Source organism: Pristiophorus japonicus, chromosome 3, assembly GCF_044704955.1.
Source record: "Pristiophorus japonicus isolate sPriJap1 chromosome 3, sPriJap1.hap1, whole genome shotgun sequence".
Lineage (NCBI taxonomy): Eukaryota > Metazoa > Chordata > Chondrichthyes > Pristiophoridae > Pristiophorus > Pristiophorus japonicus.
In genome coordinates, this window is record NC_091979.1 from 22,542,984 (window position 1) to 22,555,672 (window position 12,689).

Genomic DNA, 12,689 nt, shown 5'->3' on the forward strand with positions numbered 1-12,689 from the left:
GGATGAAATAGCAGTGCATTTGGAAAGCAGTGACAGGATCGGTCCAAGTCAGCATGGATTTATGAAGGGGAAATCATGCTTGACAAATCTTCTGGAATTTTTTGAGGATGTAACTAGTAGAGTGGACAAGGGAGAACCAGTGGATGTGGTGTATTTGGACTTTCAAAAGGCTATTGACAAGGTCCCACACAAGAGATTGGTGTGCAAAATCAAAACACATGGTATTGTGGGTAATGTACTGACGTGGATAGAGAACTGGTTGGCAGACAAGAAGCAGAGAGTCGGGATAAATGGGTCCTTTTCAGAATGGCAGGCAATGACTAGTGGGGTGCCGCAGGGCTCAGTGCTGGGACCCCAGCTATTTACAATATCATTAATGATTTAGATGAAGGAATTGAGTGTAATATCTCCAAGTTTGCAGATGACACTAAACTGGGAGGCGGTGTGAGCTACGAGGAGGACGCCAAGAGGCTGCAGGGTGACTTAGACAGTTTAGGTGAGTGGGAAAATGCATGGCAGATGCAGTATAATGTGGATAAATGTGAGGTTATCCACTTTTGGGGCAAAAACACGAAGGCAGAATATTATCTGATTAGGAAAAGAGGAGGTGCAACGAGACCTGGGTGTCATGGTACATCAGTCATTGAAAGCAGGCGGTGAAGAAGGCATATGGTATGTTGGCCTTCATAGCTAGGGGATTTGAGTATAGGAGCAGGGAGGTCTGACTGCAGTTGTACAGGGCCTTAGTGAGGCCTCACCTGGAATATTGTGTTCAGTTTGTCTCCTAATCTGAGGAAGGACGTTCTTGCTATTGAAGGAGTGCAGTGAAGATTCACCAGACTGATTCCCGGGATGGATGTTCTGACATATGAGGAAAGACTAGATCGACTGGGCCTTTATTCACTGGAGTTTAGAAGGATGAGAGGGGATCTCATAGAAATATATAAAATTCTGACGGGACTGGACAGGTTAGATGCAGGAAGAATGTTCCCGATGTTGGGGAAGTCCAGAACCAGGGGACACAGTCTAAGGATAAGGGGTAAGCCATTTAGGACTGAGATGAGGAGAAACTTCCTCACTCAAAGAGTTGTAAACCTGTGGCATTCCCTAATGCAGAGAGTTGTTGATGCCAGTTCGTTGGATATATTCAAGAGGGAGTTAATTGTGACCTTTATGGCTAAAGGGATCAGGGGGTACAGAGAGAAAGCAGGAAAGAGGTACTGAGGTGAAAGATCAGCCATGATCTTATTGAATGGTGGTGCAGGCTTGAAGGGCCAAATGGCCTACTCCTGCACCTATTTTCTATGTTTCTATGTTTTTGACTCTCCAACACACACACACGCAAGTGGCAACCGACCCAGCAGTTAACCACGAAGCAGAACCCATCACCTGCAGCAGCCCAGCAAGACTCACCCCCCCCCAGCAGTCCAGCAAGGCCAGCTGTACAGCAGTCCAGCGAAGGCCCAACAAACGACTCAACAACACCAGCATTTGCACCGAGATGATCAACCAGAGAAAGGAAGGCCCCAGATCGACTCACCTTGTAAATAGTTACACTATTGACTTTGGGGGGTGGGGCGGGCGGGGCGGTGGGGGGGGAGTGTTGTTATGTATGTAAACATGTAAATACCATATCTACCCACCAGAGGGCTTATCCCCTGAAGTCCCAAGGGATCCCACAATCCCTTGGGAGCACCTGTATATAAGGCGGTCTCACAGTCTATAGAGGCACTCTAAGTTCTTCAATAAAGGACTGCGGCCACACTTACTTTGAGCTTGCAGCATCTAGTCTGCCTCTTTATCCAAGACATAACAGATTCAATAGTAACTTTCAAAAGGGAATTATATATATACTTGAAAGGGAAATATATTCAAGGTTACGAAGAAAGAACAGGACTAATTGGATAGCTCTCTCAAAGAGCCGGCACAGGCACGATGGGCCGAATGGCCTCCTTCTGTGCTGTATCATTCTACGACATTCTCAGTTCTGATGTTGAATTTGCTGATGATGAGAATTAATTGACCTTAATTGGCTTTCTATAATCGATGTAGCTATCTAAATGTTTTAATAGTGTCTGTCACACTTCAAAGGAAGAAAAGTTCATTGTTTCACACTGGACTTTCACAATGGCCCAGAAATCTCGGTCGGCTGCTTCCCGCGAGCGATCGAGGGAAAAACGTTTTAAAAATGCACACTTACCTGAAGCTGCTGGGCCCACACGAGTTCCCGGTCCTGAGGCCTCCACTGACTGCGCTTCACAGCGCATGCACGTCAGGACATGTGCAGGGCTGGAGCTGCAGTCACATGGCTCTGGGCAGCCAATCAAGGTAAAGTATGTTCTCAGTCATAATAATGGGAACTCCATAAGTTGGAGTTCCCATTATTGTGATTGAGAACCCCCCCCCCCAACACCCAAAACACTAATAAAAAAATAGAAAAAATACACCACATGTTTTCATTAATTTAAATGAGTTATTTATGTACTATAAAAAAATATATAATTTTCCAATTTTTTAAAAAAGCTTTTATAATTGTGGTTTAAAATAAACTTACCATAGTGGGGAGGGTTTTTAACAATAAAATGTGTTTTTATAATTTTATTTTAAAATGTTTTTGTGTATTTTAAAATTCTTACTCCTGTAAAAGTAGACTATGTACCGCTTTTATCAGGCACAAGAATTTTCAGGACATTTGCTGGGCAAGATATGGGTAAATACCGCAATCTTGCCCTGCAAGTATCCTTGCTCCCGAGATACGGAAGATCTGTCAAGCTCCAGCTCGACAGATCGGAAAAGCCAGTTTTCAGCGCTTGCGCATTGTGCACTGAAAACCGGTTTTTGCGATGCCTTCCCGGGTCCGTACACACTCCGTACTGACCCAGGGAGGCCGGGATTTCAGGCCCATTATTACACTCTGGTGTGGAGTTAGAAACTTATACCAGATCTGGGGATGTCACAGACCTTGAACTCTGCCCACTCGCAGGAATTATATTTTGACAGCACAAAACCAAATTAATCACAGCTCCATCTCAGCAGCAGAATAAAACTTAACGCAGCGTAACAGTCTGATTGTAAAACAGCACATCATTCACTTACTGTGAGCAACACCTTGGGACATTCACAGGTAACTTTAACAATTAACACCCTGCCTTCTACACCATAAAATTAGGGGAGGGGAAAAAATAGACTTCTATTTTAAAAATCAGACAGTTTGGGCATTCAGTTTCGATTCTAGGAACTGCCAGATGCCCCGATCCAAAAGTGAACTCGTCCAGTCTGGGTGGACAGCGTAGGTTGGCCATGAGAACCACACAGAAGCTGCTTGTGCGCATAAAAACTTAAGAAATAGAAGCAGGGCTCCTCAAAAAATCTTAGCAACCTCAACGAGCATCCACAGCTCTCTGGGGTGGAGAATTCCAAAGATTCACAATCTGCTGAGTGAAGAAATTCCTCCTCATCTCCGTCCTAAAAAGTTGACCACTTATCCTGAGACTGTGACTCCTTATCATATAACCCCCCCCCCCCCCTAGTCCGAGACTCTCTAGCCTTCCCCCATTGGCAGGATGTGCCAAGAGAGGAGGGGTGTGGCATGATGGACAAGCAATCATAAATTGGCACTGGTAGACGGGGGGGGGGGGAAGCGGGGGGAGGAATTTCTGGAGTTTTATCCAGAATACAGTCACATTCCAGATGAAAGTACAGGTTCAGGAAAGGGAGGGTGTGACTGTTAGGGAGCTGGGTAGTGGGTGTTTAGCAGAGGTTGAGAAGGTCCTGCAGACACTGGTCCTGTCTAACAGGTACACTCTTTTCCTCAGGCGGCCGAATGCTGCGCTGGAGCACTGGAGACGTTGTTGAATCCCCTCATCAATGTCTGCTTTTGTTGATAAAAGGTTCTCGAGGTATGGGAAATTCTGAGTATCATGCAGCCTTCAGCTGACAACCCCAACCAGATCAAGGCTGAAAGCAGATGCTAATTTTTTTTTAAGTATTAATAATAATTCTCAGGATGTGGGTGTCACTGGCAAGGTCAGCATATATTGCCCATCCCTAGTTGTCCCGAGTCGTGATTTGATACAACTCACTGGCTTTCTAGGCCACTTCAGAGGAACAGTTAAGAGTCAACCACATTGGATGGGACTGGAGTCTCGTGTAGGCCCAGACCGAGTAAGGGCCTCAGGTTTCCTTCACTAAGGAGAATTGGTGAACCAGTGGGTTTTTAATGACAGTCCGACAGAGTCAAGGTTACTTTTCCTGACACCAAAATTTTATTTCCAGAATTTGTAAGTGAATTCAAATCCTTAAGCTACCTTGGTGGGATTTGAACTCAGATTCTACTGGATCATGAATCCAAGCTTCTCTGCATTACCGTATCCACATTTCTTTACAAAAATAAACCGATCAGTCAGGTTTGAAAGGGCGCCTGTCCAGCTGGGTTTAATTTGCCTTTTTGACTTTTTTTTTAAACTATATTGATATCTTTTTACTTTTCAGAAAACTGTGATGGCTGAGCCCACAGCGAAAGAGAGCTACATTCAATTCCTAAACCTGGCAGATAAAAACATACAAGTCACTCTCCAAGGACAAGGTGGCATTCCAGTCACCATGACCCCCTTTCAGGTAAATGTCGACACTACCTTACATAAGAACGTAACAAATAGGAGCAGGAGGAGGCTATACGGCCCCTCGAGCCTGCTCCGCCATTTAATAAGGACATGGCTGATCCGATCATGGACTCAGGTCCACTTCCCTGCCCGCTCCCCAAAATTTCTGCTCATCTCAGTTTTAAATGGGCGGCCCCTTATTCTAAGATCATGCCCTCTAGTTCTAGTCTCCCCCATCAGTGGAAACATCCTCTCTGCATCCATCTTGTCAAGCCCCTTCATAATCTTATACGTTTCGATAAGATCACCTCTCATTCTTCTGAATTCCAATGAGTAGAGCCCCAACCTACTCAATCTTTCGTCATAAATCAACCCCCTCATCCCCAGAATCAACCTTGTGAACCTTCTCTGAACTGCCTCCAGAGCAAGTATATCCTTTCGTAAATATGGAAACCAAAACTGCACGCAGTATTCCAGGTGCGGCCTCACCAATACCTTACATAGCTGTAGCAAGACTTCCTTGCTTTTATGTTCCATCTCCCTTGCAATAAAGGCCAAGATTCCATTGGCCTTCCTGATCACTTGCTGTACTTGCATACTATCCTTTTGTGTTTCATGCACAAGTACCCCCAGGTCCTGCAGCACTTTGCAATCTTGATCCATTTAAATAATAACTTGCTCCTTGATTTTTTTCTGCCAAAGTGCATGACCTCACACTTTCCAACATTATACTCCATCTGCCAAATTTTTGCCCACTCACTTAGCCTGCCTATGTCCTTTTGCAGATTTTTTGTGTCCTCTCACACATTGCTTTTCCTCCCATCTTTGTATTGTCAGCAAACTTGGCTACGTTACACTCAGTCCCTTCTTCCAAGGAAGAGGCATATAAATTGGCCAAAAAAAGCAGCAAACCTGAGGACTGGGAGAAATTTAGAATTCAGCAGAGGAGAACAAAGGGTTTAATTAGGAGGGGGAAATAGAATATGAGAGTAAGCTTGCAGGGAACATAAAAACTGACTGCAAAAGCTTCTACAGGTACATGAAGAGAAAAAGATTAGTGAAGACAAATGTAGGTCCCTTACAGTCAGAATCAGGTGAATTTATGGGGAACAAAGAAATGGCAGACCAATTGAACAAGTACTTTGCTTCTGTCTTCACGAAGGAAGACACAAATAACCTTCTGGAAATACTCAGGGACCAGGGGTCTAGCGAGAAGGAGGAACTAAAGGAAATCCTTATTAGTCAGCAAATTGTGTTAGGAAACTTGCTGGGATTGAAGGCCAATAAATTCCCAGGGCCTGATAGTCTGCATCCCAGAGTACTTACGGAAGTGGCCCTAAAAATAGTGGATGCATTTGTGGTCATTTTCCAACATTCTATAGTCTCTGGATCAGTTCCTATGGACTGGAAGGTAGCTAATGTAACTCCACTTTTTAAAAAAGGAGGGAGAGAGAAAACAGGGAATTATAGACCAGTTAGCCTGACATCGGTAGTGGGGAAAATGTTGGAATCAATTATTAAAGATGTAATAGCAGCCCATTTGAAAATCAGTGACAGGATTGGTCCAAGTCAGCATGGATTTATGAAAGGGAAATCATGCTTGACAAATCTTCTAGAATTTTTTGAGAATGTAACTAGTAGAGTGGACAAGGGGGAGCCAGTGGATGTGGTGTATTTGAACTTTCAAAAGACTTTTGATGAGGTCCCACACAAGAGATTAGAGTGCAAAATTAAACACACGGTATTGGGGGTAATGTACTGATGTGGATAGAGAACTGGTTGGCAGGCAGGAAGCGAAGAGTAGGAATAAACGGGTCCTTTTCAGAATGGCAGGCAGTGACTAGTGGGGTACCGCAAGGTTCAGTGCTGAGATTCCAGGTGTGGCCTCACCAATACCCTGTACAACTGTAGCAGGACGTCCCTGCTTTTATACTCCATCCCCTTTGCAATAAAGGCCAAGATTCTATTGGCCTTCCTGATCACTTGCTGTACCTGCATACTAAACTTTTGTGTTTCATGCACCTTACACCCACGCTCTTCCCACTGTGCCCAGCCTTAGGTCTCGAAGTGCTGGGTTGTGTTGGGGCTGTCAACAATGGCTCGGTGGGTCGCAAGCTCACAGTCTTGAGTCACGCTCGGTTTTGGGTTCACAGTCCTGCTCCAGAGAATTGAAGCACAATGACCCAGGCTGACACTCCCAGTGCAGTGCTGAGGGAGGATACTGCCTTTCGGTGTGTGGACGTTAACCCTAGTCGCCGTCCGCTCTCTCAGGTGAATGTAAAAGATTGCATGGCACTATTTGGAAGAAGAGACAAAGGGAGCACCCTCTTGGTGTTCTAGCCAATATTTCATCCTAGGCGGTCCCTCGAACGAGGATGACTTGCTTCCACATGGGTTCACAGATGTTTCAATGAAGGACCCGATGTTCCAGTCCTGAACTCCAATTGAGGGGGTGGAAGATGCCTGTGCGTGGATTTTTTTTAACGTGGGGTGACCGTTGCACATCAGCCACCACACGGGCTTGACAGAGCTAGGCCTTCATCCAGTGGCCAGGGTTTATCAGGACAACTGGAGACCAGCTCTGCTGCACGGACCTAGTGCGCGCACATATCGCAGTGTGGGCTGGGCCCGTGCCTCCCCTGGGCCCTCGGTTCTTCTGGGCCCCGTACCCTCATTTGCCGCACCTCCGCCACAACCTCTCGCCGCTCCTCCGCCACAATCTCTCACCGCCGCTCCTCCGCCACGATCTCTCGCCAGTCCTCCGCCACAAACATTCGCCACTACTCCGCCACAATCTCTCACCGCTCCTCCATCACAATCTCTCGCCACTCCCCCGCCACAATCTTTCAACGCTCCTCCGTCACGATCTCTTGCCGCTCCTCCACCACAATCTCTCACCGCCGCTCCTCCGCCACGATCTCTCGCCGCTCCTCCGCCAAAATCTCTCACCGCTCCTCCATCACAATCTCTCGCCGCTCCTCCGCCACAATCTCTCACCGCTCCTCCGCCACAATCTCTCACCGCTCCTCCGCCACAACCTCTCGCCGCTCCTCCACCACAACCTCTCACCGCCGCTCCTCCGCCACGATCTCTCGCCGCCGCTCCTCCGCCACAACCTCTCGCCGCTCCTCCGCCACAATCTCACCGCCGCTCCTCCGCCACGATCTCTCACCGCCGCTCCTCCACCACAATCTCTCACCGCCGCTCCTCCGCCACAATCTCTCACCGCCGCTCCTCCGCCACAATCTCTCACCGCCGCTCCTCCGCCACAATCTCTTGCCGCCGCTCCTCCACCACGGTCTCTCACCGCTCCTCCGCCACAATCTCTCACCGCCGCTATTCCGCCACAATCTCTCACCGCTCCTCCGCCACAATCTCTCGCCGCTCCTCCGCCACAATCTCTCACCGCCGCTCCTCCGCCACGATCTCTCACCGCCGCTCCTCCGCCACAATCTCTCACCGCCGCTCCTCCGCCACAATCTCTCACCGCCGCTCCTCCGCCACAATCTCTCACCGCCGCTCCTCCGCCACGATCTCTCGCCGCTCCTCCGCCACGATCTCTCGCCGCTCCTCCGCCACGACCTCTCGCCGCCGCTCCTCCGCCACAACCTCTCGCCGCCGCTCCTCCACCACAATCTCTCACCGCCGCTCCTCCGCCACGATCTCTCACCGCTCCTCCGCCACAACCTATCGCCGCCGCTCCTCCGCCACAACCTCTTGCCGCCGCTCCTCAGCCACGATCTCTCACCGCTCCTCCGCCACAATCTCTCGCCGCCGCTCCTCCGCCACAACCTCTCGCCGCCGCTCCTCCACCACAATCTCTCACCGCCGCTCCTCCGCCACGATCTCTCACCGCTCCTCCGCCACAACCTCTCGCCGCCGCTCCTCCGCCACAACCTCTCACCGCCGCTCCTCAGCCACGATCTCTCACCGCTCCTCCGCCACAATCTCTCACCGCCGCTCCTCCGCCACGATCTCTCACCGCTCCTCCGCCACAATCTCTCACCACCGCTCCTCCGCCACGATCTCTCACCGCTCCTCCGCCACAACCTCTCACCGCCGCTCCCCCGCCACAATCTCTCACCGCCGCTCCTCCGCCACAACCTCTCGCCGCCGCTCCTCCGCCACAATCTCTCACCGCCGCTCCTCCGCCACAATCTCTCACCGCCGCTCCTCCGCCACGATCTCTCACCGCTCCTCCGCCACAATCTCTCACCGCCGCTCCTCCGCCACAATCTCTCACCGCTCCTCCGCCACAATCTCTCGCCGCTCCTCCGCCACAATCTCTCACCGCCGCTCCTCCGCCACGATCTCTCACCGCCGCTCCTCCGCCACAACCTCTCGCCGCCGCTCCTCCGCCACAATCTCTCACCGCCGCTCCTCCGCCACGATCTCTCACCGCTCCTCCGCCACAACCTCTCTCCGCCGCTCCTCCGCCACAACCTCTCACCGCCGCTCCTCCGCCACGATCTCTCACCGCTCCTCCGCCACAATCTCTCACCGCCGCTCCTCCGCCACAACCTCTCACCGCCGCTCCTCCGCCACAATCTCTCACCGCCGCTCCTCCGCCACAACCTCTCGCCGCCGCTCCTCCGCCACGATCTCTCGCCGCTCCTCCGCCACAACCTCTCGCTGCCGCTCCTCCGCCAAAATGTCTCGCCGCCGCTCCTCCGCCACAACCTCTCGCCGCGGCTCCTCCGCCACAATCTCTCGCCGCCGCTCCTCCGCCACAATCTCTCGCCGCCGCTCCTCCGCCACAATATCTCACCGCCGCTCCTCCGCCACGATCTCTCGCCGCTCCTCCGGCACAATCTCTCGCCGCCGCTCCTCCGCCACAATCTCTCACCGCCGCTCCTCCGCCACAATCTCTCACCGCCGCTCCTCCACCACAATCTCTCACCGCCGCTCCTACGCCACAATCTCTCACCGCCGCTCCTCCGCCACAATCTCTCACCGCTCCTCCGCCACGATCTCTCGCCGCTCCTCCGCCACGATCTCTCGCCGCTCCTCCGCCACAACCTCTCGCCGCCGCTCCTCCACCACAACCTCTCACCGCCGCTCCTCCGCCACAATCTCTCACCGCCGCTCCTCCGCCACAACCTCTCACCGCCGCTCCTCCGCCACAATCTCTCACCGCCGCTCCTCCGCCACAACCTCTCACCGCCGCTCCTCCGCCACAATCTCTCACCGCCGTTCCTCCGCCACAACCTCTCGCCGCCGCTCCTCCGCCACGATCTCTCGCCGCTCCTCCGCCACAACCTCTCGCCGCCGCTCCTCCGCCACGATCTCTCACCGCTCCTCCGCCACAATCTCTCACCGCCGCTCCTCCGCCACAATCTCTCACCGCCGCTCCTCCGCCACAACCTCTCGTCGCTCCTCCGCCACAATCTCTCGCCGCCGCTCCTCCGCCACAACCTCTCGCCGCCGCTCCTCCGCCACAATCTCTCACTGCCGCTCCTCCGCCACAATCTCTCACCACCGCTCCTCCGCCACAACCTCTCACCGCCGCTCCTCCGCCATAACCTCTCGCCGCTCCTCCGCCACAATCTCTCGCCGCCGCTCCTCCGCCACAATCTCTCACCGCCGCTCCTCCACCACAATCTCTCACCGCCGCTCCTCCGCCACAACCTCTCGCCGCTCCTCCGCCACAATCTCTCACCGCTCCTCCGCCACAATCTCTCGCCGCTCCTCCGCCACAATCTCTCACCGCCGCTCCTCCGCCACGATCTCTCACCGCCGCTCCTCCGCCACAACCTCTCGCCGCCGCTCCTCCGCCACAATCTCTCACCGCCGCTCCTCCGCCACGATCTCTCACCGCTCCTCCGCCACAACCTCTCTCCGCCGCTCCTCCGCCACAACCTCTCACCGCCGCTCCTCCGCCACGATCTCTCACCGCTCCTCCGCCACAATCTCTCGCCGCCGCTCCTCCGCCACAACCTCTCGCCGCCGCTCCTCCACCACAATCTCTCACCGCCGCTCCTCCGCCACGATCTCTCACCGCTCCTCCGCCACAACCTCTCGCCGCCGCTCCTCCGCCACAACCTCTCACCGCCGCTCCTCAGCCACGATCTCTCACCGCTCCTCCGCCACAATCTCTCACCGCCGCTCCTCCGCCACGATCTCTCACCGCTCCTCCGCCACAATCTCTCACCACCGCTCCTCCGCCACGATCTCTCACCGCTCCTCCGCCACAACCTCTCACCGCCGCTCCTCCGCCACAATCTCTCACCGCCGCTCCTCCGCCACAACCTCTCGCCGCCGCTCCTCCGCCACAATCTCTCACCGCCGCTCCTCCGCCACAATCTCTCACCGCCGCTCCTCCGCCACGATCTCTCACCGCTCCTCCGCCACAATCTCTCACCGCCGCTCCTCCGCCACAATCTCTCACCGCTCCTCCGCCACAATCTCTCGCCGCTCCTCCGCCACAATCTCTCACCGCCGCTCCTCCGCCACGATCTCTCACCGCCGCTCCTCCGCCACAACCTCTCGCCGCCGCTCCTCCGCCACAATCTCTCACCGCCGCTCCTCCGCCACGATCTCTCACCGCTCCTCCGCCACAACCTCTCTCCGCCGCTCCTCCGCCACAACCTCTCACCGCCGCTCCTCCGCCACGATCTCTCACCGCTCCTCCGCCACAATCTCTCACCGCCGCTCCTCCGCCACAACCTCTCACCGCCGCTCCTCCGCCACAATCTCTCACCGCCGCTCCTCCGCCACAACCTCTCGCCGCCGCTCCTCCGCCACGATCTCTCGCCGCTCCTCCGCCACAACCTCTCGCTGCCGCTCCTCCGCCAAAATGTCTCGCCGCCGCTCCTCCGCCACAACCTCTCGCCGCCGCTCCTCCGCCACAATCTCTCGCCGCCGCTCCTCCGCCACAATCTCTCGCCGCCGCTCCTCCGCCACAATATCTCACCGCCGCTCCTCCGCCACGATCTCTCGCCGCTCCTCCGGCACAATCTCTCGCCGCCGCTCCTCCGCCACAATCTCTCACCGCCGCTCCTCCGCCACAATCTCTCACCGCCGCTCCTCCACCACAATCTCTCACCGCCGCTCCTACGCCACAATCTCTCACCGCCGCTCCTCCGCCACAATCTCTCACCGCTCCTCCGCCACGATCTCTCGCCGCTCCTCCGCCACGATCTCTCGCCGCTCCTCCGCCACAACCTCTCGCCGCCGCTCCTCCACCACAACCTCTCGCCGCCGCTCCTCCGCCACAATCTCTCACCGCCGCTCCTCCGCCACAACCTCTCACCGCCGCTCCTCCGCCACAATCTCTCACCGCCGCTCCTCCGCCACAACCTCTCACCGCCGCTCCTCCGCCACAATCTCTCACCGCCGTTCCTCCGCCACAACCTCTCGCCGCCGCTCCTCCGCCACGATCTCTCGCCGCTCCTCCGCCACAACCTCTCGCCGCCGCTCCTCCGCCACGATCTCTCACCGCTCCTCCGCCACAATCTCTCACCGCCGCTCCTCCGCCACAATCTCTCACCGCCGCTCCTCCGCCACAACCTCTCGTCGCTCCTCCGCCACAATCTCTCGCCGCCGCTCCTCCGCCACAACCTCTCGCCGCCGCTCCTCCGCCACAATCTCTCACTGCCGCTCCTCCGCCACAATCTCTCACCACCGCTCCTCCGCCACAACCTCTCACCGCCGCTCCTCCGCCATAACCTCTCGCCGCTCCTCCGCCACAATCTCTCGCCGCCGCTCCTCCGCCACAATCTCTCACCGCCGCTCCTCCACCACAATCTCTCACCGCCGCTCCTCCGCCACAACCTCTCACCGCTCCTCCGCCACAATCTCTCACCGCTCCTCCGCCACAATCTCTCGCCGCTCCTCCGCCACAATCTCTCACCGCCGCTCCTCCGCCACAATCTCTCACCGCCGCTCCTCCGCCACGATCTCTCACCGCTCCTCCGCCACAACCTCTCTCCGCCGCTCCTCCGCCACAACCTCTCACCGCCGCTCCTCCGCCACGATCTCTCACCGCTCCTCCGCCACAATCTCTCACCGCCGCTCCTCCGCCACAACCTCTCACCGCCGCTCCTCCGCCACAATCTCTCACCGCCGCTCCTCCGCCACAACCTCTCG

The 12,689-nt window shown here is 55.0% G+C and overlaps 1 protein-coding gene across 2 annotated transcripts in view; it reads left to right on the forward strand.

The window, feature by feature from the left end:
- Positions 1-12,689, forward strand: part of slc15a2 (solute carrier family 15 member 2) — a 261,524-nt gene that overhangs the window by 151,461 nt on the left and 97,374 nt on the right. Inside the window, exon 16 of one of the 2 annotated variants that reach the window (XM_070875244.1) lies at positions 4,492-4,617. The exons of the other annotated variant lie outside the window; for it this stretch is intronic. Within the exon in view, the coding sequence (XP_070731345.1) occupies positions 4,492-4,617 (126 nt within the window). The remainder of the gene's footprint in view (positions 1-4,491; positions 4,618-12,689) is intronic. 2 annotated transcript variants of the gene reach the window in all.